This window comes from Megascapheus bottae, chromosome 31, assembly GCF_031878675.1.
Source record: "Megascapheus bottae isolate mThoBot1 chromosome 31, mThoBot2.hap1, whole genome shotgun sequence".
In the NCBI taxonomy this organism is placed as follows: Eukaryota; Metazoa; Chordata; class Mammalia; order Rodentia; family Geomyidae; genus Megascapheus; species Megascapheus bottae.
The window spans coordinates 8636233-8662825 of NC_143539.1; the positions used below are offsets into that span (position 1 = coordinate 8636233).

Below are 26593 nucleotides of genomic sequence, written 5' to 3' on the forward strand. Positions count from 1 at the left end.
GACAAGGCGGGGGCCACAGGGGGCCAGTTTATTGCAGTTAAATACCTCTCTATTTTTTTTGTCCACTTTTTCCATAAAGAAAATTAAAACACACACACTCGCACACGCACACATACATACACATACACACATACACATACACACACACACACACACACACACACACTCAGAGGGGAGCAGGGACCCAGAAACAAGAGGTGGGGTGGGACGAGGTCTCCCTGCATTGGCCCAGGGCCCAGAGAGCCCCCCCAAACTCCCTTCTTCCCATAAGCACCCTGTCTCAGTACCTCTAAGAGACCAAGGAGGCAGTGGGAGGGGCAGGGCCTCTGTTTCCTGGGGGGCGCCTGGCGCAGACCGGAAGGGAGGGAGAGAGACAGAGAGACGGACGGACGGACGGACACTCATTTCCAAGTTGAGGAGGGTGGTGGGCAATGTATCCACAGAAATGCATGTATGTCTCCCCACGTTTGTTAAAAATCTACTATAAAAAAATCGCAGCTGGGGGAGGGGCGTCGCCCCTCTGTGTGCTAAGGGCTGGGGAGGGCAGCGAGGCGATGGGCACCCGAGGTCCACCCTGCGTCACTGCCGGGTGCCTTCGCCCACCAACTCCAGGTTGTGCTGCTGTAGCTGGGCTCGGAGGAGGGCATTCTCGTTCTTCAGCTCCTCGATCTGCAGACGTGACATGGGGGCCACGTGAGGCGGGGTGGGACCCGGCCGGCGGTGTCCTAGCGGGCTCCAGGCCTGGCACCCACCTGCTGTCGGAGAAGCTCATTGTCCACCTGCAGCCGCTCAGCCTCCTTGAAGGTCTCCTGCATGCGCTGGTTGGTCTGCCGGAGTTCCCGGATGTAATCGCAGGCCTTCGACAGGATCCCCCCTTTACTCTGGGGTACGGGGTGGGCAAGAGCATCAGCGCCAGCGCTGCCCAACCAGCCCAGCCCCAGGGCAGCGATGGAAGTAGGTGCCAGGCCTGGCCCCAGGGAGCGGGGACTCTCACTCACCGCTCCTGTCTTACTGTTGTCCGCATTACAATCTGGAATGATTTTGGAAAGTTGCACGATCCAGTTGTTGATTTTGTCCCTTCGCCTCCGCTCTACTGCAGGGAAAATGGCAGCGTCCATGGCTACGGGGACCCATGGCCCAGTGGGTCCCCTGGTGGACAGCATTGTGACTGGGCTACAGGCTGCCCAGCTGAGTCCTGACCCTCCAGGAGCAGGGCAGACAGGAAAAGCTGGACCTCCAGGTTCATGCCGTGGACCTGCCTAGCACGCTCACAAGCACCTGAGTCAACTTGTAAACTAGAGCCACCTGCAGTCAGCACGGCCATCTCTGGGCTTGAGTTAACAGAGCTCTGGACGCAGGGCGCTCAGTCTTGGGGGATGAGAAAGGTCCAGAACGGGGCTGGGAGTGTGACCTAGAGCTTGCCTAGCATGCACGAAGCCCTGGCTTCCATTTCTAGATACCACGCACAGAAAAAGCCGGAAGTGGTGCTGTGGCTCAAGGGGCAGAACACTAGTCTTGAGCAAAACTGCTCAAGGTCAGTGCCCAGGCCCTGAGTTCAAACCCCAGGACTGGAAAGAAAAGAAAGAAAAAAACAAAAACAAAAAAACCCACACAGGTCCAGAAGTAGCTTGGTGCCAGTGACTCACTCCTGTAATCCCAGCCACTCAAGAGGCTAAGATCTGAGGATCATGGTTCAAAGCCAGCCCAGAGAAAAACCGGAAGTGGCGCTTAGGCTCCAAAGTGGTAGAGCACCAGCCTTGAGCAAAGAAGCTAAGGGATAGCGCCAGGCCCTGAGTTCAAGCTCCACGACCAACAAAAAGGAAAGAAAGAGAAAGATCCAGAAGCTCCTCCCCCAGGACCTAGCATTTCACCCTCCCCATGTCCTGCACATGCCACCTGCCTGGTCCCCAAGAACTTGGGGACCTATTTGAGGGCCTGACACCCCATTCTCCTGACATGCAGTGTGTATGGGGGGCGAGGGCTATGACCCGATGGGACTTGAGACAGAGGACAGGGAGCACTAGAGGAGGAGCACTCTGGATAAACAAGGGCACCCGCTTCCTTCTCACATCCTATCCCTGCACCCCACCTCACTCCTTCAAGGAAACCTCAGGGCGGATGAACAAGCCAAGCCTGCTGTGTGCTCCTGGTCTGTCCTCTACAGCTGAGCCAGGTTCCCCCATCACCAGCCTGAGTGTCAGAGGGGGGCTCCCCTCCACCTCTGACCCCATCCCCCCCCGGAGCCCAACACTAAAAGTATGTGCCATTCAGCTCTGCTAGGGCTGGCCCAGCCATCAGCGGCAGGGGTGTGTGTGTGTGTGTACTTCTGTGTGTGTACTTGTGTGTGTGTGTGTGTGTGTGTGTGTACTTCAGATTACATTTACTTCTGGAAAGCCGCGTGCCTTGCACCAGGCTGGAGGCCAGGTGGGTCAGGCCCAGAAGGAAGGAGAGGACCCCAGGCGGCGCTGACCCCATGCGAGTGACAGGAAGGTGGCAGGCGGGGGAGGGGCCCATCTCCAGAGGAAGCCCAGGAAATGGTGAGGCTGCCCTCTGAGAGGAGGATGTGACAGCACCCCAGAAATGATGTGAGCGCGGCACAGGGCGGCCCTGGGCTGAGCGCCTGGCCTGCTCCCGAGGCCTGGCCTGCGAGGTCACCCCGTGCCTTGGGAAGATGAAAGCCAAGGTCGCATCCACACCCTAGAAGCACGTAGCGGCAGACACAGCACCCAGTGCAGCCCGGAGGGGACCGGCCGATCCCCCAGTGGATTTGACACCAGCAGCCCATCACCTCCAGCAACTGTCTAGTGAACGTAGGGGAGGAGTCACTGGAGGGGTGGCTCAGGCGGCAGAGCACCAGCCTTGAGCTGGGAGGAAAAAAGCCAAGTGAGAGGGGAGACCCCGAGGGCAAGCCCCCAAGAGACAAAAAACACAACAGGTAAGACTGAATAAAAATCACCCAGGACAGACATCTCAACATTCAGTCAGGTGGCCTGTAACAGAGAGGGGGTCCCCCTCCTGCACCCCACACCCCTGCGAGCACTCTCTCTCTCACACACACATACACTCACACACACATACACACACACACACATACACATAACACATACACACGCTCTCCCTAGCTCACACTATCAAGGTCAAGGTGACTCACAACACATTCAAAGGTTCACAAGCAGAGTACGGCATGTTCTGACAACAACCACAAGGACAACAATAAACCAAGGCAGCCAGAAACTTCACGTACGTTAAGCAACACTCCCAAATAACCCAAGAGCTAAAGATGCAATCACAAGGAGAACCAGAAAACAGTGCAAACTATGTGATAAGGAAAAGATGCTGCAATAACAGGAACACAGCTTGTGCAGATATGCTAGCCACGTGTAGTGGCTGTGTGTGTCATTCTAGCACCCGGGAGGCAGAGGCAGGAGGATGGAGAGCTGGAGGCCAGTCTGGACTACACAGTGAGACCCTGATTCAAAAGCAGAACTGCTGGGCATGGTGGCTCACGCCTATCACCTTAGCTACACAGGAAGCTGAGACCTAAGGATCACAGTTCAAAGCCAGCCCAGGCAGGAAAGTCTGTGAGATTCTTAGCTCCACTGAACCACCAAAAAGCCAGAAGTGGCACTGTGGCTCAAGTGGTAGAGCACTAGCTAGCATCGAATGGCCCTGGTCAGCCCAAATTCTGCCCCAGCCACAGGCGGACAGATCCACGTACCCTGGTCCACGAGAGTCTTGCTTCCCCACACCAGAGGCTCCTTCCATGAGCCTCTTTGGAACACAGAATGGGGTTCTTGGAGAAAGAGGGCTGCACCCAAAGCAGCCTGGGCTGTGACAGGGGTCCAGGGATGGGGGGGGGGGGGCATGTGTCTGCAGCGTGGAAGGGAGAAGCCGGGCCAGGGGCCTGGAGCTGTTTGGGATGAGCTGAGTGGAGACTGCACAGCTCTGAAGGGGAGAATGGAGGAGGAGAGGAAGATGGAGGAGAAAGGTGGTTTCTACTTGACTAGGTTCTCGGGGACAGGGTCATCTTTCTGTGAGTCACACACAGGCTCTCATTCCTACAGTAGAGGCTAATTTTGTATGTGTGTGAACAGAGGTGGGGGGAGGGGTGGTTCTGAGGCTTGAACTCAGGGCCTGAAATTTTTTTGCTCAAAGCTAGTTAGTGTTCTACCAGTGGAGCCACAGCTCTGCGTTTGAACCATGATCCTTAGATTCCTGAGCTCTTCTGCTCAAGGCTAATATTCTATCACTTTTCTGGTTTTGAGTTATTTAATTAATTTAGTACTTTACTGGAGATGAGTCTCACAGACTTTCCTAGCTTCCACCCATGATCCTCAGGTCTCAGCCTCCTGAGGAGCGAGGGCTGCCAGTTTGGGCCACCCTGTGGCCAGCTGAGGGCCAGGCCTTAGGGACCATCCGGTGACCAAGGAAGTTTGTACCCTAGTTATAAATCGACTCACCAGAAACTTCTAGGGGAGAGCCCTAGACACCCCGACTGCCAATAAGATTACGAAGGCAAGTTGGGAGGCCGTTCCCTGCAGACAGGTTAGGAGCACGGGGGACTGGGCGGGGGCAGAGCAGTAAGAACATTCGTGAAACAGAGGGACGATGAGCCAGCAGGTATGGCAATGTGTCACCATGGGTGACATTTGGTGGAGCCAGGCTGCCAGGGGACCTAGGGAAGGGGCAGATCGGCGGTCCGCCGTGCTTGTCGCTGGATGCTGGGGCCAAGGTTGGGGTGTATGTGGGGGGGGCGGGGGAGGGGACTGACCCGGGGAACAGGCAGGATCTGGGACTCCCCCAGACTCCCCCAGGTTCCTGTTAACCAAACCCTAGCTCATCCTTTCTCTTGGGAACAACGCACCCTCAATGTCAGGCCCGGACCCCGCGGCTCTGAAGAGCACCCAGCACTCTACTCTTGCTGGTCACCTCCAGCTTGCCTAGCCTCGAGTCTCGCAGTCCCCAACCCCACCTACAATCTAGCGTCCAGCCACTCAGGAGGTTGAGATCTGAGGATGTGGATTCAAAGCCAGACCAGGCAGGCAAGCCTGTGCGACTCTCAACTCCAGTTAAACACCAAAAGAGCCAGAAGTGGGGTGGTGGCTCAAGGACTAAATGCACAAAAAGGGACAATATCAGACCCCCAGTTCAAGCCCCAGAACCAGCATAAAATATTAAATGTAGATAAAAGTCAATGCAGACTCTACACACAAACTCTCAGTGGGCTTCCTGCCACGCCAGAAAACATTCCAGGACCAGACAGCTGGCCAGGGGAGCCTCGAGCTCACCTGGCAGGCCCTTCCTATTCCCAGAGTCCCACCAATAACGGAGGACCTCAATGGACTCTGGGCCTGGGGCTCCTCCCCAGGCTTTCTTCAGGCCCATCCAGGCCTTTGCTCAAGGACCTTCTCAAGAGGTCCTCAAAGGCAGCCATCATGCCTTTAACCCAGCTACACAGCCCAATGCGCACAACACACAGCCCAAGATCAGCACACTGGGGTGGCGGTGAGAGGAGAGGGACGCACAGGTGTGTCATACAAGCAGCTTAGAACAGCAGAGCAGACCCCCTACCCCACATCCAACATCCCCAGCACTCAACATGCCATTCAAACCCTGTGACCCCCCCCCCCCCCCAGCCAGTGTCGGCCCCCAAGCCTTCCACCTACCACCCTGGGCCCTCTGTGTGTGGCCTCACCTCGCCCCCTCCCCAGAGCCTCAGATGTTCCAGGCCAGGCTGCAGACCTGGCACAGGACCTGCTCCACCATGCCAGGTTCAGTAAATATTTGCTGAGGGCTGGCTATTTGGGTGTCAGGCTGCTGTGTGCGCGCCATGATGGCAAATGACCAAGACAGGGAGACCAGCGACAAAAGACCTCAGGGGGGGGACTGGGTGTCTGGGAAGGGATGAGAGAGGGATGTGCTGGCCAGGCCCAGCCAGAGGTACACAGCTCCAGCTCCGTCTTTACAGCGGCTACCACTGGAGGGCAGCTGGCATGGGAACGGGCACCTAGACACAAAAACTCCCATGCAAGGCCAGTCCAGGACAACCAGACCAAGCCAGTTTTTCAAGAGGAACAGGAAATCCACATGTGATGGCAAAGCCTGCCATTTCGGACATGTACCACCAACACAAGTGGCCACATGGAAGTCACAACCTGCCAACCACTTCCCACTGTCTTCCTACACCCGCCCCTCTGTTTCTACCTTGCTCGCCTGCAATGAACACCTCTCAAAACACTTGCAGCATGCCAGGCAACGGGTCGAGCTGCCACCCTGCCCCTGGCTGGGCCCTGAGAGCTGCCTCATCCTTACCCTCATTGTGCTGGGCTCTCCTCCTCTCATCCCGGGGCGTTCTGGTTCCATCGATTTTTCTAGAAGGGGAAAAATGCGTATGTATTATCTCAGGCCTATTTCCTCAGATTTGACAACTATGTTGGCAAATTAAACCCATATGCAGAGAGATAAGTGGCACCTGTGGCTCATACCTATAATCTTAGTTACTCAAGAGGGTAAGAGCTGAGGACTTTGGTTTGAAGCCAGCCTGGGAAGGAAAAGTCCATGAGACTTATCTCCAATGAAACCAGGAAACTAGAAGGGGGCGGGGGGTGGGGGTGCTGGGGGGCTTGGAATGTGGCTCAGTGGTAGAGTGCTTTCCTGACATGCACGAAGCCCTGGGTTCGATTCCTCAGTACCACATAATCAGAAAAAGCTGGAAGTGGTGCTGTGGTTCAAGTAGAGAGTGCTAGCTTTGAGCACAAAAGTTCAGAGACAGTGTCTAGGCCTGAGTTCAAGCCACAGGACCAGCAAAAAAAAAAAAAAAAAAAGAAGTGGGGCTGTGGCTCAAGGATAAGGTTATAGCCTTGAGCTGAAGAGCTCAGGGACAATGCCCAGGCCCTGAGTTCAAGCCCCACGACTAATGACAAAAAAAAAAAGAAAAAGAAACTAGAAGTGGGGCTGTGGCTTAAGCGGTAGAACATGAATCTTGAGCAAAAAAAGGTCAGATCCAGGACTGGCAGAGAGAAACAGACAAGAGAGCAAGAAGTAGTGTATGCAAGCAGGCAATTAATTTCTAAACTGGCTCATTAGAAGCAAAACCCAGTTTAAACACACACACACACACACACACACACACACACAAACAGGCTGGTACCACTGACACACAGCTACAATCCTAGCTATTCAACCGGATGAGATGTGAGCATCGTGGTTTGAAGGGAGGTCAAACAAACCTGAGAGACCCTTATCTTCAATTAACCACAAAAAAACCAAATGCAGCTGTATGTGATTCAACTGATAGAGCCCTAGCCTTGAGCACAGAAGTTCAAGGACAGCACCAAGGCCCTGAGTTCAAGTCCCAGCACCAGCACAAAGAAAAAAAAAAAAAGAAAAAGAAAAGGAGAGGAAAAAAAGAGGGCCAGGAGTGTGGCCTAGTGGTAGAGTGCCAGCCTAGCATACACGAAGCCCTGGATACGATTCCTCGGTACCACATACACAACCAGAAGTGGTGCTGTGGCTCAAGAGTTAGAGGTCTAGCCCTGAGAAAGCCCAAGGACAGCGCTCAGGCCCTGAGTTCAAGCTCTAGGACTGGAAAAAAAAAAGAAAGGAAGAGAAATAAATTCAGCCTGTGCCTGCTTTGGGTTAACTTCTAGGCCAAAAACCATCCCGCTTTTCCCTCAGTCCCAGTACAGGGCCCTCCCAGCATCCTCTGCTCCTAGGCTAGAAAGTACTGCACGTACGGAGAGTAGGGGTGCGTCCGGGGTGCAATTGTTCTCTGTGTTCCTGTCTGAAGCACGTCCTGGGGGGTCATCATGACGTAGAACTGGCCTACAGAGACACAGGGAGAAAGGTCAGCATGGGCCTGGGGGCTCCTCTCCCCCACCCCTGGAAGCCCCTTCTTCTCCACACCTCCAGCCTGCAAGCTCTGGTCTGTGGTCTGTACAGACACAGCTGTGGTATCGCCCACACTGGACGCCGGGAAATAGGCAAACCTTGCCTCTCCGCTGACAGCTTCAGCTGCTGGGCTGCCACCATTACTAAAGGGGTTTTGGATTACAGCCTGCAGATGACAAGTGAGACAGACAGTCAGATAGGCCATCCTCAACCATTCTTATCACCTCATCCGTCCCATCTCCCCTTGTTCCTGGGCATCAAATTGGTGGCGTCTGAGCTGGGCACAGTGCCTCACGCAGGTAACTCTAGCTACTCAGGAGACTGAGATCTGAGGACTGAAGTTCAAAGCCAGCCCAGACACAAAAGTCCCATGAGACTCTTATCTCCAAATAACCTCTAGAAAACCAGAAGTGGCCCTGTGGCTCACTGTGGTAGACAGGAAGCCTTGAGTTAGAGTCTAAGACAGAGCCCAGGTGCAGAGTTCAAGCCCCATTGACCAGAAGAAAAAAAAAGATGGCATTCATTGCTTGTCATGGGGCCTAAACTCAGGACCTGGGCGCTCTCCCCTGAAAGGTTAGCACCCTACCACTTTTTTTGTGGGTTCATGGGGCTTGAACTGGGCCCCGGGCATTGCCCCTGAGCCCTTCAGCTCAAGGCTACCACCCTACTCTTAAGCCAAGCCCACTCCCCTTTTTCTAGATATTAATCGGTCTCAGGTCCTTTTGTGCCTGGGCTTTGAACCTTGATCCTCAGATCTCAGCCTCCAGAGTAGTTAGAATTACAGGCCTGAGCCATCCACACCTAGGACACAGCTTGGTGCTTTTTTAATGTGTTCTCTATGGGGAGGAGAAAGTCCATTCTGTTCCCACAGCTTAGCCCTTGCTAGTTAGATACACAGCTGTCACTTACTAAACAGCATCCCATTTCATATGTTAAAAAGAAGAAAACAGCCAGGAGCATAGCCTAGTGGTAGAGTGCTTGCCTAGCATGCACTAAGCCTGGGGGTCTACATACACAGAAAAAGCCAGAAGTGGTGCTGTGGCTCAGATGGAAGAGCACTAGCCTTAAGAAAGCCTAAGAACAGTGCTCAGGCCATGAGTTCAAGTCCTAAGACTGGCAAAAAAAAAAAACCAACAACAACAACAGAAAGGTGAAAAAAGAAAAATCCACACATGGTTTATGCCCATCATCCTAGCTACTCAGGAGGTTAGGATCTAAGACTCAAAGTCAGTCTGGGGTGCAAAATACATGAAACTCTTATCTCCAATTAAGGGAGGGGGTGAGGGCCCAAGGACAGTCCCTAGGTCTGGAGTTCAAGCCCAAAGACAGGCTCACACACACACACACAAAATACAACAGGGAACCGACTGCGGGCCTATCTCTGGATCTAGGTGTGTGCGTGCATGCGTGTGTGTGTGTGTGTGTGTACACACAATTCCTGCCCACCCTCTGGGCCTCCCCATGACAGAAGGAATGCGCCTCCTTCTCCATGCCTTCCCCTCCCTCTTGCCCACCCCTGATATTACTGGACACCTACCAGGGGGAAGGGGGCTGCCGGACCTGGGGGCACAGAGGAAGCAGTAGGGCCAGGACGCTGGGTGGCCCCATCTACACCCACCTGGGCCACAGCCTGCTGCCCCCCAGCAAAGGCAGCGGTGGACACGACGCTGACAGCACCAGCCGTGTCCCCCTGGCCGTCCAGCTGACCATCAGTCACCTGGACTACGCGGTATGTCACCTGCAGGGGGCCGTAGAGAGACAAGGAGGGATGCTGGGGGGCGGGGGGTGGCCCTGGGCTCAGAACCGGGAGGGAGCGGCCGGCCGAGCGCCCACCTTGGCACCCCGATTTCCGGCTCACCTGCCCTCCATTATTCTCTGTGCGGAACTGATACTGGATGTTGTGGTCACTGAACGCCGCCTGCTGGACGCTGGCGATGGCCACCGCCGTCTGCTCCTCCGCCCCTGGACCGTCCCCGCCTGAGACCCGGAGGGCACAGTGTTGAGAGGGGCGGCGGGGGGCGGAGGAGGCCAGGAGGTCGGGGGACCCCGGGGCCTCCGCGGCGCCCCCCCGCAGCGGCCCTCACCTTCCTGCAGCTCGACGCCCTCCTCGGCCTCGGGTCCCTTGTCGTGGCTGCGGGGTGGACAGGAGGCAGGAAGCGGGGTGGCGGGGGGGCGCCGGGGTCAGGCGCGGCGGCGCCCCCCCCCGGCCTTCTTCCCGGGGGCCCCGCCCTGTCTGGAGCCGGGGTGGGGGGGGTCGGGAGGCACCGGCGGGGGGGCGGGCAGGGGGGCGGCTCCCCCCCCCCTTCCTCGCGGCCTCCATTTTGAGCCGGGCCCCGCCGCTTGGGATCATGGCGGCCCCGAGCCTGCACGGGGTGAAGCGGGGGTGTGGGGGGGGGACCGGGGCGGGCACGGAGGGGGGGACGCGGGGGGGAGGGCGGGGAGGGGGAGGCCTCACCTGGCGGCGGCGGCGGCGGCGGCGGTGGCCGAGGCTGCGGGGTCCAAGCCCGGGTCCAGCATGTCCATGGGGGGGTGGGGGCGGGGGGGGCGCGGGGCCCGGGGGGAGGGGAGGGAGGGGAGGGGAGGGGGCGGGCGGGGGGGGGAGCCCGGCTCACGCCGCGCCGCAGGAGGGGACGGAGGAGACACGGGAGCCGCTCGCGCTGATCACGGGGACAAACAGTGGGGTCATGTGAGGCGCCGCCGCTCCCGCCGCTCCCGCCGCCGCCGCCGCCGCCGCCGCCGCCCGTGCGCACGGCCCGGAGCCGCCCGCGCCGCCGCCCGCACCAGGCCGCCGCCGCCGCCGCACGGTGTGTGTTCCACCCGGCCCGCCCTGGAATGGCCGCTGCCGCCGGGAGCACCGACCGCCCGAACCCCCACCCCGGCTCGGCCCCGGGTCGGCGCCGCGCGGGGCCGATCGCCGCTGCAGAGCCTGCGCCGCCGCCGCCGCTTTCCTTTCCTCCTTTTTCTTTTTCTTTTTTTTCTATTTTTTTTTACACCCCTCTCTCTCTCTCTTTTTTTTTTTTTTTTTTTTCCTCCCTTCTTGTGACTGGAGCTGCGCGCGCGCGGCGGCGGCGGCGGCGGCGGCGCGAGCCCGGGGCCGGGACGTGCGCGCGTGCGCGCCAGGCGGGGGCGGGGCGGCCCCCCGCTGCTTCCGGGAGCGCGCACGCACGCCGTCGCGGCTCCCGAGGACTCGCGTCCGGGCCTTATTCCACCCCCCCCCTCCCCTGCCCCCCTGCCGTCCGGCGCGCGCTGCCTGCTTGTTGGAACGCGGGCCCGGCTGGAACTCCGGGACACCTCGAGTTGGTGACGAGAATCGAGTGGGGAGCGCAGGGGGGGAGGGGAGGGAAAGGTGCCGGCGGGAAAGCCGTGGCCGGCACATCCGGGGTTTTGGAACTAGTAAAGTAGGTCGGCTGGGGAGGGGCGAACTAGGTGGAGGAGAGGAGCGCGCCTGCGCGCCCCCGATGACCCAAGTGCCCGTGCGCCACCGAGGGCTTGCAAGCTATTGCGCATGCGCACGCTGGGGCGGGGCCCGGGCGTCGCCGGGGGGCGGGACCAGGGCAGCGCTGTACGCACTGAGCCGGAGCAGAGCCGGGGCAGGATGCATGCAGAGCAAATGGGGGAGGGGGGAGGCGCTTGTCGTCCTCCTGTTTTGGGGAACCCCCCCCCCTCGCCATATCCTGTGGAGAGAATACTGGACATGGCAGGCATGGATCGCACACTCACAGCAGCTTCTAGGGGTTGGGGCTCCCCCAGTGCAATCAAACCAACACTTAAGAGACTTGTGATTTATAAATTGTATTTGACTTAGGTGAAGAATTTCATCAATGTTCTCAAAAAAAAGAAAAATACAAAAGCTACGTAACACAAAAAGAAAAGTGCCAGGCACCAATGGCTCACACCTGTCATCCTAACTTACTCAGGTGGCTGGAATCTGAGGGTCACAGTTCAAAACCAGCCTGAGCAAAAACACGTCTGCGACTCTACACCCATAAACCACCAGAAAGCCAGAGGTGGAGCTGTGGCTCAAAGTGGTGGAACACAACCTGAGAAAAAAGGCTCAGGAACAGCACCCAGGCTCCGAGTTCAGGCCCAGAACTGGCACACACAAAAAAATCAGATCAGACGACTAAACTTTCCCGACTCAGGGCCAAGTTCTGCAAAGGAGAAAGAAAGAAGTTGTAAGTTGGGTGGGAAGGGGGATGGGGGGTGTCACCAAGGGCCAGAGGGGGGGATGAGGGGGGAACTCTCACCTTCTTAAGCCTGCGTTCCTTGGAAGCCTGAGAGTCTGTCTCCGAGTACGGAGGAGGAGCAGGAGGGTAGTAGCCTTCCTCCTCTTCCTCCTCCTCCTCCCTGTAAGGCCTCCTCTTCTCCCCTGGCCCCTTTTTTCTCAAGGCGTCTTCTACTAGCCGTCCATCGTACTGGGGGTCAGCGGACCTGGAGCCATCCTCCCGGGATCGGGGGTGGCCACGGGACCTGAGGTCTGCTTGAGGACGATCCCTGGACCTGGCATTGTCATAATGAGGGTCCCTCGAGGGTGGAAAGTCCCTCGGGTCATCGGGGTCATAGAGGTCATCCCTGCTGCGGCTCCTGGGGGGGGCATAGGCCCGGCCTCTCCGCCCGCTACTGGGGGGAGACCTCCTCCCAGATTCGGCAGAGCCGGGTCTGGTGTAGTCATCCAGGGCGTCCACAGACCGAGCCCGGGGCCGCCCTGCCCTCTCTGGGAGAGGGTCCTGCTCCCATCTCCTGGGACTCCGTGGGGAGTGGCGATCCCACTCCTCATCCCGGATAGGGGTGAGGGCAGGACCCCTAGAAGGCCGGGATCTCCAGTCGTCTTCATGAAGGGAAGTGACTTCACTCATGGCTGTCAGGGAGGGGTGGGTGTCACTGAAGGGGCGGGGGGGGGGGGGGGGGGGGGGGTACTATGCAGGGATGACACTCCCCCTCCCTCTCCTCCGCCCCCCCTCCTGTCCTCCCTTGGGACCACAGGAGGGAAGGAGGGGCTCTACCCAAGGTGTGTAACAGAAACACCCCTCCCCTTTTTCCTCCAGACCCCAGGCTGGGCTGAGGGGCTGCTCACCCCGCTCCACGCGTCCATTGGGGGGTCCAGGACGGGAGGGGTCGAAGTTGGCCAGCTCTTTCTCCATGTAGTACAGGACACGCATGGAGTCATCTTGCTGGTTAGCCTGGATCCTGTAGCCACTACGGACTTCTGGGGATGGGAGGGTGACACGATTGGCTTGGGAGGGTGGCTGGGGTCCCAGCCCCTTCCCATAGACGAGCTCAGGATCACAGCTTCTCACCAGAGTTCACGCTGCTGTCTGTGTCTCGAAGCAAGGGTACGTGGGAACCATGGCCAACTGCAGGGAGAGGGGATGGCTGCCGATGGTGCTCCAGCCACAGCAGAGCCTTCCACGCCCAGCCTCCCTCCATCCTCTCCTCCCTTTAATCTCAGCCCCCTTCCAGGGCCCGACCACCCTCCCCAAGCCTCACCTGAGCTGTTGCGGTCAAATTCTCCAGGGTAGCCATTGTAGACGGGGCCCATGGGGATCATGGCTGGCGGTGGGGGCGGGGTCTTGGCCGGGGAGAGGTGGGTGTAGATACTGGGGGCATAGATGCTGGGGACACCTGATGTGGCTGCTTTTCCGGCGGCGTATACTGAGGACACACAACGGGCATGGGGAGGTGGCCAGGAAGGCTGGACACACATGGTTCACGCCTGTCACCCTAACTACTTAAGAGGCTGAGATCTGAGGATTGTGGTTCAAAGCCAGTCTGAGCAAGAAAGACCAATGAATCACTAAAAAGCCACAAGTGGAGCTGTGGCTCAAAAGGTAGAACATCAACCTTGAGCAAAAAGCTCAGGGACAGCACCCAGGCCCAAAGATCAAGCCCCAGGACTGGCAAAAATAAAATAACTTAGCTAGGGACAGGTGGCTCATGCCTATAATCCCAGCCACTCAGAGGGTTGAAATCTGAGGATCATAGTTTGAAGTCAGACAGGCAGGAAAGTCCATAAGACTCTTAACCTCTAGAAAATGGGAAGTGGGGTTTGGCTCAAGGGTAGGATCGTAGCCTTGAGCTGAAGAGCTCAGGGACATCACCTAGGCCTACTTCAAGCCCCATGACCCACCAAAAAAAAAAAAGGAAGTGGTAGAGTGCTGGTCTTGAGCACAGAGAGGTGCAGCGACAGTACTGGCTCAGGTCCTGTGCTGTGATCTGGAGAATATGCTCTCGCCCCCGATTTCTGCAGTACCCCTTAAAGCTAAGAGCCCTCACCTATGTGATGCCTGGAGCTTTCAGAAGGGGGTGGGGTACCTACCAGGAGCCCACAGCCCCCACAGTATGATTCACACACTTCGGCTGGACACCGATGGCTTTCTGCCATTTGCTAGTCAAACAGTTTTCCATGCAATTCCTACTGTCCAGACATTATCAAAAGACAGAGTCCCCGGCCTCTATGCTTTTAGGGAACCAAGGCCACAGCTGCCTCTGCAGTGAACGCCCCTGTGCTGGGACCAACACTGTCCCCACAGACTGGGAACAGGATTCCTCCTGGGCAGCTGAACCCCAATCTAAAGAATCTGAGAGGTGGCCTCGCCCACTCCTGTGGGTCCTCCTGCTGGGGTGGCCTCGGTCCCTGCCATGAGACAGGAAGGAAGCTCTCAGGTCAACCTTTGCACTCCCATAAGCACCCATCAGCTCCCAGCCCTCCCCCTCAACCTCCCCAAGCTCAAGGGCAAAGCCTTGGTTCCTTCCTCCCCAAGGTTGGGTCTTTCCTGGTGGCTGGACTTTGACAAGGCCAGTGGCCTACATAAGTCACTTTCTCTAGAGGTTCAGCCAGACTCCCCTGCACCCATAGTTTCATTTAGAAGCTGAGTTGCCCAACTCCACCCAGGAGAAAACCTTCATTATCTCATGGTATAATTAACAGGAGGTATAGCTGCTACTTCCTGTGGGTATTAGAAATAGCAGGGAGGGATGGTGGCTTATGTCTGTGATCCCAGCCACTCAGGAGGATGAGAACCTGAGGATCGCAGTACCAGCCCAGGCAGACCCTCTTATCTCCAAGTAGCCAGCAAAGGAGCCAGAAGTAGAGCTGTGGCTCAAGTGGCAGAGTGCTAGCCCTGAGTGAAAAAAGTGAGAGTTGGCCTTAGGTTTGACGATAAACTTCCTTACCTGGGAAAAAGATTACTGTGTATGTGTGGACTTGAACTCATGAGTCTTGCTCATCTCTTTGGCTCACATGCTGTCCCACGTGAGCCACACCTCTAGCCTAGCTTTGTTGCTGGAGATAAGTCTCACAGATACTTTCTGCTCAGAAACTAGCTTCAAACCATGGCCCTCAGATCTCAGCCTCCCGTGTGGCTAGGATTACAGTTGTGAGCTATTGGCAGCTGGCAAACTTTTTTTTTTTTTTTGCCAGTCCTCGGGCTTGGACTCAGGACCTGAGCACTGTCCCTGGGCTTTCTCAAGGCTAGTGCTCTACCACTTGAGCCACAGCATCACTTCCAGCTTTTTCTGTGTATGTGGTACTGAGAAATTGAACCCAAGGCTTCATATGCATGCTGGGCAAGAACCCTACCACTAAGCTACACTTGTGGCCCAAGCACTGTTGCTTTTTTTTGTTGGTTTCTCCAGTCCTGGGTCTTGAACTCGGGGCCTGGACAACTGTTGCTGAGCTTCTTTTTGCTCAGTGTAATACTCAACCACCTGAGCCACAGCACCAGTTCCAGCTTTTTCTGTTCACATGGTACTGAGGACTCAAACCCAGGGTTTCATGCATGCTAAGCAAGCACTCTTCCTAAGCCACATTGGATAGATTCTTTTCCAACCCGTCTTTATTGGTGGTAGTGGTGGTCATGGGGCTTGAACTCAGGGTCTGGGCACTGTCCTTGAACTTTTGTACTCAAGCCTAGTGCACCTTGAGCTACAGCTCCACTTCCAGTTTTCTGGTGGTTCATTGGAGAGAAGAGCCTCACAGGACTTTCCTGCCCAGTCTGGCTTTGAATCATGATCCTAAGAGGTCAGCCTCCTGAGTAGCTAGGACGACAGGCGTGAGCCACCAGTACTAGGTGCTCTGCTGTTGTTTATTTAGTGTTCTCCGTGGGGAAGAGATGAGCCATCATCCGTGCCTGGCTGAAATCATACTCTTAAAAGAAAAGAACACAGACCGGGAGTTTGGCCTAGTGGTTAAAGTGCCTGCCTAGCATGCACGAAGACCCGGGTTCGATTCCTTGGTACCACATACATAGAAAAAAGCCGGAAGTGGTGCTGAGGCTCAAGTGGTAGAGCTCTAGCCTTGAGAAAAAGTCCAAGGACAGTGCTCAGGCCCTGAGCTCAAGCCCAGGACTGGCAAAAAAAAAAAAAAAAAAAAAAGAAAAGAACACACTAGACTTGGTGGCTCACACCAGTCATCCTACCTGCTCAGGAGGCTGAGATCTGAGGATCGAGGTTCAAAGCCAGCCTGGGCATGCACAACAAAAACAAAAACAAAACCTTGAGACTCACTAGAGAACGGGAAGTGGGCTGTGGTTCAGGGGGGTAGGGTGGTAGCCTTGAGCTGAAGAGCTCAGAGACAGTCCCCAGGCCCAAAGTTCAAGCCCCATGACCCACAAAAAAAAAAAAAAGAAAGAAAGAAAGAAAGATAAGGAAAGGAAGGGAAAGGAGGAAGGAAGGAAAGAAAATAAAAGAACAGGGCCTGACTGGGAATGTGGCTTAGTGGTCGAGTGCGTGTGTAGCATGCATGAAACCTGGGGCTCAATTCCTCAGTACCACATACACAGAAAAAGCCAGAAGTGGTGCTGTGGCTCAAGTGGTAGAGTGCTAGCCTTGAGCAAAAGAAGCTCAGGGTCAGTGCTTAGGCCTTGAATCCAAGCTCCAGGACTTGGCAAAAAAAAAAAAAAAAAAGCCACCATGCCCAGCTGGAACTCTCATCTCCAATATATCACAGGAAAAGCTAGAAGTGGAGCCTGTGGCTTAAGTGGTAGCAGACTAGCCTTGAGCACAAAAGCTCAGTGACAGTGTCCAGGCCCTGAGTTCAAGCCCCAGGACCAAAAAAATTTTAAAAAGACACTCAAAACCAAAATGAAGATTTTTTAGTCCTTGGATTTGAGCTCAGGACTTTTCCCCTGCCAGGCAGGTGCTCTACCACTTGAGCCATGGCCCCCCCAAGCCCAGGAGATCCTTCTCTGGGCCTGGTCCTCCTTGTACTCACCTTACCACCCAGCCCCAGGCAGGGAGTAGGAGCGGGACGTGATACCTGGCACCAAGGCCAAACAGAGGGTGACAGCGAGGCAGGTACTTACAGGCTTCGGGGCAGCAGCACTTGTCCGGGCAACAGGGGCATCTGACGTAACAGCAGCAGGTATGTGGGCAGCACTGACACCAGCAGATGGCCAGGAGGAGGAAGATGAGGAAGGCGCCCAGACACACCACAACCACAAACAGCCAGTCTGTAGAGAGAAGTGAGCGGGCCCTCATCCAAGAGATCCTGCAAAGGGACCAGGGCAGAAGGGACAGGAATGGCCAGGGACAGACACACAGGACCAGCAGGACTAACTACAAAGCTACCCTCACCACTAAAACCCCATCCCCTTCCAACCCAGGCCAGGGGCCTGCATGTTAGAGGACAAAGCAGAAGACAAGAGAAGCCCTCCTGCAGGGGGCGACAGAGAGCCACAGCCCCATCCACCCCTGGAGAAGAGTGCACAGCAGGTAGAGGAATGCCAGTCACTCAAGAAACTGTGAGTACCCCAGGGCCTCGGCCAGGCAGGAGACATGGGGGTGTGGTTAGGGGGGAGGGGGTCCACCGCGAGCAGAGATGATGGGAGCTGGGGTGAATACCAAAGATAGAATGTTCTGGGGACTCCAGAAAGAAATCCAACTTTAGGAGACGCCACGTACCCCACCCCCACCCCCATACCTTCCATGGGCCCCGCCTGAAAATCAGGTAAGAGCTCAGTCACCACCCCTGAGGTCCTCCCTGGAGGGACAAAAGAGAAAGACAGATTATGCTGGCCACAGCCAGCCCGGCGACCCGCCCTGGGACACGCCCCTCCTCTGGCCGCCTCAGGGAGGAAAGACCACATTGCTCCCCCAGCCCCCGAACACATTCCCTGGGGATCCCCAATAGTATGACCCCGGGTCTGGCTGGGTCTGGCTTCTCCCACAGGCTCTACCCCAGGGGGCAGAGGCAGCCCTGTCCCAGAGGGCACACACGCATGGCAGGGAACCCTCTCACTCATGTTCGTTTTTTGGTTTTAAAATCTGAAGGGGGAAAAATGAGTATAAAATAATGAAGTGTCGAGAATAATAACACCGTCCCAAATCAAGAATGCTTTTTTGTCGGCTATGGGGCTTTCACTGAGGACCCGGGTGCTGTCCCAGAGCTCTTCTGCTCAAGGCTGGAGCTCTACCCCCACAGCTCCACTTCCAGCTTTTTGCTGCTTAATTTTAAGTAAGCGTCTCAGGGACTTTCTTGCTCAGACTGGATCTGAACCAGGATCCTCAGAGCTCAGCCTCCGGAGCAGCTACGATGACAGCCGGAGCCACCATGCCCGTGGTCTCTTCTTTTGATTTCCAGTATATTAGGCAACTTGCACACATTGGGAAGAATGGAAAAAGGAAAAGGTGGGACTCAGTCTAAGCAGGCGATGACTGTTTCTTGGGGAGCAGTAAGGGACCACAGCCTTCCCAAGGGAAGGGAAGGGAGGGTGTATGGGAGGCTTCATGGGGTCTGAGCAAGGAGGCAGAGGTTACTGAAAAGGCCATTAGGGCTGGGAACATGGCCTGGTGGTAGAGTGCTCGCCTAGCACACATGAAGCTCTGGGTTTGATTCCTTGGTACCACACACTCAGAAAAGGTTGGAAGTGGCACTGTGGCTCAAGTGACAGACCCTTAGCCTTGAGCAAAAAGTGTCCAAGGACAGTGCCCAGGCCCAGAGTTCAAGGCCCAGGACTGGCCAAAAAAAGAGAGGAAAAAAAGGTCATTAGGTGTGGGGGGGAGGGGCTTTTCGTGGGGCCCCCAGCCAGATGTTTACAGCCAGGCTTAGGGAGTCACCCTGCCTGCGTCAAGCAGTCTGCACATATCTGGTATTGCAGGGTGGGGGTCAATCCTTCAGCACAATCAACCCCCCCAAAATTATGAACCCAAACCTGAAAGCCTAAGGTTTTGGGGGTCTAAACACTCCCTCAATGGACAAACTACTGGGCACTGTCCTTTTCCTCGGAGGCTCTGGGGGCAAGGGTCACTGGGGAGCATGTCCCCCACCCCCATGGTGGCCGTGGACTACCCCCCTCACTCACACCTGGGAATGGCGCTCACCCCTTGACCACAGAGCCCCTGGCCCACATCCTCACCCGTGGCGGAGGACACCCGCCCCACCCTGAGGTGGCCTTGTTGTAGACGCATTTGAAAATCTATCCAGCAGCAGACCGGGAAGACAGACACAAAACTGCTGTGTGTGTAGGCCCGGAATGCATCCGGGTGCTTGGTGCCTCTGGGGCCAGGGCAGAAGCCAGTGCACCTCTTCTGGGGCCTGTCCTCAGTCCTCCACCGCTGGGGGAGGTGCGGGGGTGTGTGTGTGTGTGTTTGTGTGTGTGTGTGTGTGTATGAAAATACTTTGCACACTGGTGGCTCACACCTCTCATCCTACTCAGGAGGCTGAGATCGAGTGGATGGAAGTTCAAGGCCAGCCCCAGGAGGAAAGTCCATAAAGACTAATAAATCAGCAAAAAGCCAGAATGGAGCTGTGGCTCAAGTGATAGAGCACCAGCCTTGAGCACAAAAGCTAAGGGACAGAGCCCTAAGTTGAGTTCAAGTCCCAGCACAGGCGCGTACACACACAGACACACACACACACACACAGGCTTTTTGGAGCACTGAGTCTCCTTATGCCCAGGCTGGCCTCGAACTTTCTTTTCTGGCACAGGAGCCTGACCTCATGTTTGCACTCAGCATTTTCCCTCACATCTGGTGCTTTTACCACTTGAGATATGCTTCTAGTCCAGCATTAGTGCTGGTTCATCGGAGATGTAGACCTACAGACTTTCCTGCCTAGGCTAGCTTTGAACTTCAGTCTTCTAGAACTCAGCCTTGAGTAGCTACTAGGCCTAGCTTTTCTTTTCCTTGGGTGGGACAGGGCGGGTAGTGGGATTGGAACTCAGGTCCTTATACTTGCCAGGCAGGGCTTGCCTGTCTGAGCCATGCTCCACCCACCCCTCCAGAAATACATTGTAATACCAGCTTCCTTTGCATTTACATTGTATCGGCTATTAAAGGAACCCACAGAGGGGACTCAAAGTTCCCCAAGGATCTCTGCAAGGTCCTACAAAAATGCCCTGCTCCTCTGCCCTACTCCATCCCTCTTTGCTTATTCTGTGCCAAGGCTTGAATTTAGGGCTTTTATAGCCCAAGGCTAGCGCTCTTTCACTTGAGCCACAGCATCACATCTGGCTTTTTTGTGCTTAATTGGAGAGATAAGAATCTTCTGGATTCTGCCCTGGCTGGCTTTGAACAACCATCCTCAGATTCTCAGCTTCTGAGTAGCTGATAACAGGCATGAGCCCCCAGCACCCACACCCTTCCCCATTTTATCCAGAGGACTGAGGCATCTGGGACGCCAAACCCCCTCCCCACCCAATGATCAACTCTGATCATGTGTTTGTATAAAATGGCAAGGGACAGGGAGATTCCCCCAGAGTCTCCATGACAGTGCCGGCGGCAGAGCCAGGCTGGAGTGCTGGCTAACACAGAATCCTGGTGACTGGCAATGCTACGAGGGGCAGCAAAGCGAGAGAGAGCTGCAGGACGGACAGTGGACACAGGAATGGACAGAAGGAAGGCCTCCACCCCCCTACCCCCCCCCAGGGCCCTCACCCCACTCACCAAGAACGATCAGCTCCGCGTAGGCCTCGTTGTTCCCAATCAGGTCGTGGGCTGAGACCACTGAACAGTAATACACCCCGCTGTCACCCCAGGCCGTCTGGTCAAAGGTGAGGTCAGCATCTGGAGGTGGAAGGAGTCAGGGTGAGGGCATCTGATGGGGGGAACGACAATCCCCAACAGGTCCTGAGCCCCCACCCAGCACACACACAAACAGAGGCAGGATGGGGCCTGACAGTAAATGAATCCCGTGGAAATGAAAAATAGGGAACCAAATAGGCTTGCTTCTAGACAGTGAACTTGACAGTGGCTCACACCTAGTTACCCAAGAGGCTGAGATCTGAGGATCATAGTTTAAAGCCAATCCGTGCAGAGAAATCCATGAGATTCCCATCTCCTTTGAGCCACGTGAAAACTAGAAGTGGCACAGTAGCCCAAAGTGGTAGAGCCTTAGCCTTGAGCAGAAGACCTTAGGGACAGTGCCCAGACCCTGAGATCAAGTCCCAGGCACACACACACAGACAAGTTAGTTTTTTTGATTTTTTTTTTGGGGGGGGTGGAGGCAGTTCCCAGCAAGGAGACAGCATGAACTAGGTCAGATCCCAGATAACAGGGAGATGCCAGGATGGGCGGAGAGGGCAGCGGGGGTTGAAGCGTGGGAGTCTCTCCGAGTTCCTGCTGCACCCTCCCTTTCAGTGCCCACATTCTAGGTCAATCCTGGGCTTGGGGGACGCTCAGGGCTGCGGCAGCCCCAGGCCAGGCAAGCCTGCCCATTATCCCTGCTAATGGAAGTCCTGCGGCACATCCGCTTCCCTTCCACGCCTCACGCCCCAATCAGATAAACCAACCCCACCAGCCAGGGCTGAGGGCATCAGCTTGGTGACTCTGCCTTAGGCCCAGGGTGGAGTAGGGGGCAGGGGCAGGTTCCAGAAGGACGCAAAACTACCCCAGCCATTTCCACCAAGTCATAATCACTCTCTTTTTTAACTTTTTTTGTTGGTGGTGGTGGTGATAGTGGTGGGACTTGAACTCAGAGCCTGAGCGCTGTCCCTGAGCGTTTTCTCTCAAGGCTGGCGTTCTCCTACTTGAGACACAGCTCTGCTTCCAGCTTGATGGGGGTTCACTGGAAATAGAAGTCTCATGGTCTTTAGTGCCCGGGCTGACTTTGAACAGCAATCCTCAGACCTCAGCCTCCCGAGTAGCTGGGATGGTGGGCATGAGCCGCAGGCACCTGCCACACTCCGGAATTTTCTGCAGCACCCCCGGCCCCCTCATTGCCCATCTGTGTTCTCTTGCAGTCTGTCACAGGCACCATGGCCTGGATCGCCCAGTTTCTGGGCCACGACAGGCCCACAGCTTGTTCTGTCCCCCCCACCCTGGGGAAGGGGGGAGCTTAAGGCAGGAGTGACAATGAGATTTAGAAGGTCACCTCGCCTTGCCCCCCAGCATGACAGTAAGAGCTGATACAAGCCAGACTGAAACCAGTCTCCAGGCAAGGAAGTCAAGTGATAGTTTTCTGTTTTTTCCAGTCCTGGGCTTGAGCTCAGGGCCTGAGCACTGTCGTTGGACTTTCTCAAGGCTAGAGCTCTACCACTTGAGCCTCAGCACCACTTCCGGCTTTTTTCCATGTATGTGGTACGGAGGAATCAAACCTGGGTCTTTGTGCATGCTAGGCAAGCACTCTACCACTAGGCCAAACTCCCGGCCCCTCGTGATAGTTTTGGAAGGCTCACACCATTGATGTTTGGCCTACACAATATTTCTCCACCCAGAGCCCTGGGCCCCCGTCCTTCCTGCAAGGGTGACACCCAGTTCCCGCTCCCCCGGCAGCCTGTGAAGTTCACAAGCAATTGTTTTAAGCTCAGGGAACAGATGCTGGTCCAGGCAAGAACAGAAGAAATAAGGCCTCTCAACTCCAGTCTCTGTTTCCTTCCCTCCACATGCAAGGCAGACCCCATAATTTTAGAGGTCCCAAGGTTACTCTAGCGACCGCCTCTGATGTCCTGAGTACCCCACAAGTACAGAAGTGGGGGGACTAGGACCCACCCTGAGTGGAAAGACATTATTTGATTTTCCTGGAATTAGGTGAGCATTTTCTTTTTTGTAGTGGATGATACTGGGGCTCAAACTACTCAGGGCCAGAGTGCTGTCCCTGAGCTCTTCTGCTCAAGCCTATCACTTTGAATCACAGCACCACTTCTGGTTTTCTGGTGGTTAACTGGTGATAAGAGTCTCACGGACTTTCTACCCAAGCTGGCTTTGAACTGTGATCCTCACATCTCAGTCCCCTGAATAGCTAGGATAACGGGCAACTTTCACTCTTCAAGCCAGGATGGTGGGCGATTCTAGGGACAACAGGGAGAAGGCAGCCCAGACTCTCTCCCCACAATCAAAGTGGAAGAGGAGGAAGCATCATGGCCACAGGGTTTCCGGAAAGAGCAGAGACACAATGGCTGTTTACCTAGCCTGGCCTTTGGCGCTGCTCCCTCCCACATGTGAGGCAGACCTAGGCCCTTTGAGGGCTCCAGAGAACGCAGGACCCCCTATCTCTCGGCTTGCACCCAGCCTTAACCCAAGGCTACAGTTTTAAGCTCAGCAGGGAGTTGGCTCCAGCATATTGGCCTCTGGCATGGGTGAGCCAGGCACCCTGTCATCCTAACTACTCAGGAAGCTGAGATGTGCGGACCAGTGTTCAAAGCCAGCCTGGGTAGGGAAAATCTGTGAGGTTGGTTTTTTTGTTTGTTTGTTTTTTTCCTAATGAATCAGCAATAAGCCAGAAGTGGAGGTATGGCTCAAGTGGTAGAGCACCAGCCTTGAACATAAAAGCTTAGGGACAGAGTTCAAGGCCCAGGACAAGCAAACAATCAAACGAACACAAGGGATCTCTCCATTTCCAAGCCCTGAGCTGGGGTCCAGCAGGCCGGCACCCCACCCCGTGTCACCTACTTCCGGTGATGGTGATGCGGCGGCCCTGGTAGTAATCGCCCAGGGTCACCGCGTTGCCCTGCTTTGTGGCCACCACCCTGACGGTGCGCACGCTGTCCTGACACTCCACGTAGGGGTTGTAGCCGGGATTCCCTGCCGCGATCTGCGCGTTGAGCTGGTTGTCCACGCTGGCCGGGGAGAAGGCGTCGGCGATGCGGTCTCGGCAGAAAGATTTGTATTTCCACATCACGATGGGCGCCGTGAGAGAGGCGGTCATCTGGTAGTTGCAGGGCAGCGTCACCGGCTGGAAGAGGATGACCACGTGGTAGGGGTCCGACACGGTCACCTGGATGGCGCTGGTGGGGGCTGAGAACAAAACAGATATCAGGCAGGTCGTCGTTGGTGATGGCGCCTGTCATCCTAGCTGCTCAGGAAGCTGAGATCTGAGGATGGAGGTTCAAAGCCAGCTAGAGCAGGAGAGTCTATGAGATTCTGATCTCCAAAGAACCACAAAAAAACCCGACGACAACAACAACAACAAAAAAAAACTGCAAGTGGAGTTGTGGCTGGAAGTGGTAGAGAACTAGCTTTGGGGCAAAAGAGCTCAGAGACAGTGCCCAGGCCCCAAGTTCAAGTCCCACGACCAACTGAAAGAAAAACATCAAAGCAGACTGAGAGGAAGTTACTTCATCACCAGTGAGTAAGGTACCTTGTCTGCTGCTGTCACCTCCCTGACTCTCAACTAAGGAGGGAATGACTTTCCACAGCACCGCATTGTTCCTTAATCCCCAGTTCTCACAATTGTCCCCGTGGGGGCTGAAAAATGGCCTGTCAAGTCTGGACTCTGTGGCTGACGCCTGTCATCCCAGCCACGTAGGAGGCTGAGATCCGAAGATCTCAGTTCAAAACCAGCCCAGTAGGAAAGTGTGGGAATCTTATCTCCGAGGAACCATGGAAAAAGCTGGAAGTGAAAGTGTGGATCAAGAGGCAGGAAAAAAAAAAATACCTCAAGGACAACGCCCAGGTCCCGAGTGCAAGTCCCAAGACTGGCACACACGCACACATACACACACACACACTCAAGTGCACACAGCAGGATCTAACACACACACACACACCCAGTCCCTGGGCCTTCTCCTCCTCGGTCTATCCGGGCAAACCCAGCTCCTGAGTTCCTTACCCCACCCCAACCTCTCCCTCTGCCCCCCTCTTCCGACCCTACGTCAGCCCCAACGCCCCCCTAGATGTGATTTTTGGAAGACAAAGAAAAATGTCCCTCCGCTCCCCCTGCTCCCCCTCCCTCAAGCCGCCTGGGCGGGCGGGTTTCAGGTCCATAGGTCCTGAGGCTCTGACGCACAGATACCACAGCGAAGGCCCGCGGAGGCCGCGGGTGGGTGGGGCTGGCGGCCTCCCACCGCAGCGCACGAAGGCTGGGAGCAGGGTGCGCCCCAACCCCCTCCCCGGGAACCCCACAACTTCTTATCCACAAAGCCCCCCCCCCACTTCCCTTTCTCAAAGCCCGGCCGCATGCGGAGTTACAGCCCTGGACCGTCCAGCTTCCTGCAGCCTGTGGGAGGACCGTGGGAGAGGCGGAGGGGGGAGATCCGAGGTGCCAAGTCCCCGCGCCCCCCGAGCCCCCCACTCCGGCACAGAACCCCCGTACCTGGGCAGCAGGTGCTCAGGAGCCACAGCAGGGCGGCGGCGGCGGCCGGGCGGGAGCCGGGCCTCCAGGAGCGCGCGCCGGGCCGCGGCGCCATCGCCACCTGCGGGACGCGTCCCGGGCACCGGGAGGAAAGCGGGGGGTCGGCCGGCTAGGGGGCGGAAGGCCGGCCGGGCCCCGGGAAGGGCGCACCGAGGCTGGGAGAGGCGAGCCCAGCTCCTCCCTTCTTGGTCCCGGTCCCCCGTCCCTTCTGGACGCCCTGGAAAAACTTTTAACAAATGGAAACGACGCAGGCGACCGCGAGTTTCCAGATCGTTTTGGGGGTTGGGGAAGGAACGGGGAGGGGGGGGTCTGGAGGAGCCGGCACCCCCTGCGCCTCCCGGGCAAATGGACCGGCCCAGGTACACAAGGCTCTAAAAGGGCTGGGCCGGGGGGTGCGCGGAGGGGGGGCGGGCTTCTCGGCCCCGCCCCGGAAGTGGGTCTGCCCAGGTGCGCCCGCCCCTCGCGCCCTCCGGCCCGCCCTCCGCCCCGGGCCGCCTCCCCCAGCCACTCCTAGTTCATCCCAGGGTCCCGGGGCCGCGGAGGGGATCGCGATCGGGGACGGAGCGGGCGAGGCTCACCTGTGCAGGGAGGGCGGGCTCGGCCGCACACCTGTGCCGCAGCCGCCCAGGTGCGCGCCCGGCGAGGCGGGGCCCGCGCGCCGGGATTTCCTACTTTTATTCTTTTAATTGAGGGGTGAGGTGGAGGGTGGGAGGCGGGGGGAGCGCTGTGGTCTTCACTTCGGTCCTCCTAACTGGATGGTGTAAATGGCCGAAGCCCCCCCCCCTCCTCTAAGGCCGCCTCCACTTCTCCCCTCCCTCCCCGCCCCCAGGCCTCCGAGACCGCGCGGTCCCCGCGGAGCCCGGGAGCCCTCGCCCTCCCCCCTCTCCCCTCCCCCCTCCCCTCCGGACCCGGGATCCGCTTCCGCCCGCATTCCCAGGACCGCTCCACCTGCGCGCCCCACGCCGGCGGCGAGGCGCGGCTGCCCCCCGGCGGCGGCGGGCGGGGGTGCAGGACCGGAGTCCGGCCCGGCCAGCGCGCCCGGGGACCCTCCCGGCGCCCCTGCCCTCCTCCCCACGCCCGCAGCCTGCCGGGGTCTGAAGAAGAGGAGGAGGAGGAGGAGGGCATTTTTTTTTTTAATTTCGTACTTTCATTTCTCGGTCGATCGCGGATCTTGAACCAGGGCCCGGGCGCTGTCCC

General features: G+C 56.9%; 2 protein-coding genes across 5 annotated transcripts; both read right to left on the minus strand.

Moving 5' to 3' along the window:
- Usf2 (upstream transcription factor 2, c-fos interacting) lies at positions 1–10861 on the minus strand. Of its 3 annotated transcripts, none has more exons than XM_090323020.1 (10): positions 10346–10861; positions 9975–10021; positions 9749–9867; positions 9428–9628; positions 7906–8056; positions 7737–7824; positions 6313–6371; positions 999–1093; positions 753–857; positions 1–669 (listed from the first exon to the last, which is right to left on the minus strand). In XM_090323020.1, the coding sequence occupies exons 1-10, from the start codon at positions 10411–10413 to the stop codon at positions 580–582; spliced, it is 1023 nt and encodes a 340-aa protein (XP_090179146.1). In that variant the 5' UTR covers positions 10414–10861; the 3' UTR covers positions 1–579. The 3 variants fall into 3 exon arrangements, with proteins under 3 accessions (XP_090179146.1, XP_090179145.1, XP_090179147.1); XM_090323019.1 differs by having other exon boundaries at positions 753–881; XM_090323021.1 differs by lacking the exon at positions 9428–9628 and having other exon boundaries at positions 753–881.
- Positions 10862–11666: 805 nt separating this feature from the next.
- On the minus strand, positions 11667–26160 carry Lsr (lipolysis stimulated lipoprotein receptor). Of its 2 annotated transcripts, XM_090322745.1 has the most exons (11): positions 25975–26160; positions 25358–25457; positions 23716–24060; positions 20773–20892; positions 17810–17869; positions 17193–17339; positions 13378–13542; positions 13188–13244; positions 12965–13096; positions 12138–12748; positions 11667–12041 (listed from the first exon to the last, which is right to left on the minus strand). In XM_090322745.1, the coding sequence occupies exons 2-11, from the start codon at positions 25449–25451 to the stop codon at positions 12006–12008; spliced, it is 1767 nt and encodes a 588-aa protein (XP_090178871.1). In that variant the 5' UTR covers positions 25452–25457; positions 25975–26160; the 3' UTR covers positions 11667–12005. The 2 variants fall into 2 exon arrangements, with proteins under 2 accessions (XP_090178871.1, XP_090178872.1); XM_090322746.1 differs by lacking the exon at positions 17810–17869 and having other exon boundaries at positions 25358–26159.
- Positions 26161–26593: the final 433 nt, after the last annotated feature.

Excerpts from the sequence above, each read along its gene's own strand:
- Lsr (XM_090322745.1), bottom strand. The coding sequence starts at position 25,451 with ATGGCGCCGCGGCCCGGCGCGCGCTCCTGGAGGCCCGGCTCCCGCCCG. Across the intron at positions 17,870-20,772 it reads CGCGGAGCTGATCGTTCTTG|GGAGGACCTCAGGGGTGGTG; the intron begins GTGAGTGGGGTG and ends TTGTCCCTCCAG. Across the intron at positions 12,042-12,137 it reads AGGAACGCAGGCTTAAGAAG|AACTTGGCCCTGAGTCGGGA; the intron begins GTGAGAGTTCCC and ends TCTCCTTTGCAG.
- Usf2 (XM_090323019.1), bottom strand. The coding sequence starts at position 10,413 with ATGGACATGCTGGACCCGGGCTTGGACCCCGCAGCCTCGGCCACCGCC. Across the intron at positions 9,868-9,974 it reads GGGCGTCGAGCTGCAGGAAG|GCGGGGACGGTCCAGGGGCG; the intron begins GTGAGGGCCGCT and ends TCCGGGTCTCAG. Across the intron at positions 9,629-9,748 it reads CAGAGAATAATGGAGGGCAG|GTGACATACCGCGTAGTCCA; the intron begins GTGAGCCGGAAA and ends GGCCCCCTGCAG.